At 70.8% G+C, this 363-nt stretch overlaps 1 protein-coding gene across 1 annotated transcript in view; it reads left to right on the top strand.

Annotated features, from left to right (window-relative positions):
• The window catches only part of Mafa (v-maf avian musculoaponeurotic fibrosarcoma oncogene homolog A), a 7,504-nt gene that overhangs the window by 5,378 nt on the left and 1,763 nt on the right, over positions 1–363 (top strand). Inside the window, exon 3 of the mRNA XM_013033829.1 lies at positions 2–352. Within this exon, the coding sequence (XP_012889283.1) occupies positions 2–352 (351 nt within the window). The remainder of the gene's footprint in view (position 1; positions 353–363) is intronic.

The raw sequence follows: 363 nt of genomic DNA, 5'->3' as shown, positions 1-363 counted from the left end.
CGGCGGCGCGGGCGGCGCGGGCCCGCACGTGCGCCTGGAGGAGCGCTTCTCCGACGACCAGCTGGTGTCCATGTCGGTGCGCGAGCTGAACCGGCAGCTCCGCGGCTTCAGCAAGGAGGAGGTGATCCGGCTGAAGCAGAAGCGGCGCACGCTCAAGAACCGCGGCTACGCGCAGTCGTGCCGCTTCAAGCGCGTGCAGCAGCGGCACATCCTGGAGAGCGAGAAGTGCCAGCTGCAGGGCCAGGTGGAGCAGCTGAAGCTGGAGGTGGGGCGCCTGGCCAAGGAGCGGGACCTGTACAAGGAGAAATACGAGAAGCTGGCGGGCCGGGGCGGGCCTGGCTTCCCGCGGGAGGCCTCGCCGCC

The sequence above is a fragment of the Dipodomys ordii genome, unplaced genomic scaffold, assembly GCF_000151885.1.
Source record: "Dipodomys ordii isolate 6190 unplaced genomic scaffold, Dord_2.0 Scaffold179, whole genome shotgun sequence".
In the NCBI taxonomy this organism is placed as follows: domain Eukaryota; kingdom Metazoa; phylum Chordata; class Mammalia; order Rodentia; family Heteromyidae; genus Dipodomys; species Dipodomys ordii.
Note: the sequence above shows the minus strand (reverse complement) of the source record. Positions and strands in the feature narration are given on the sequence as shown.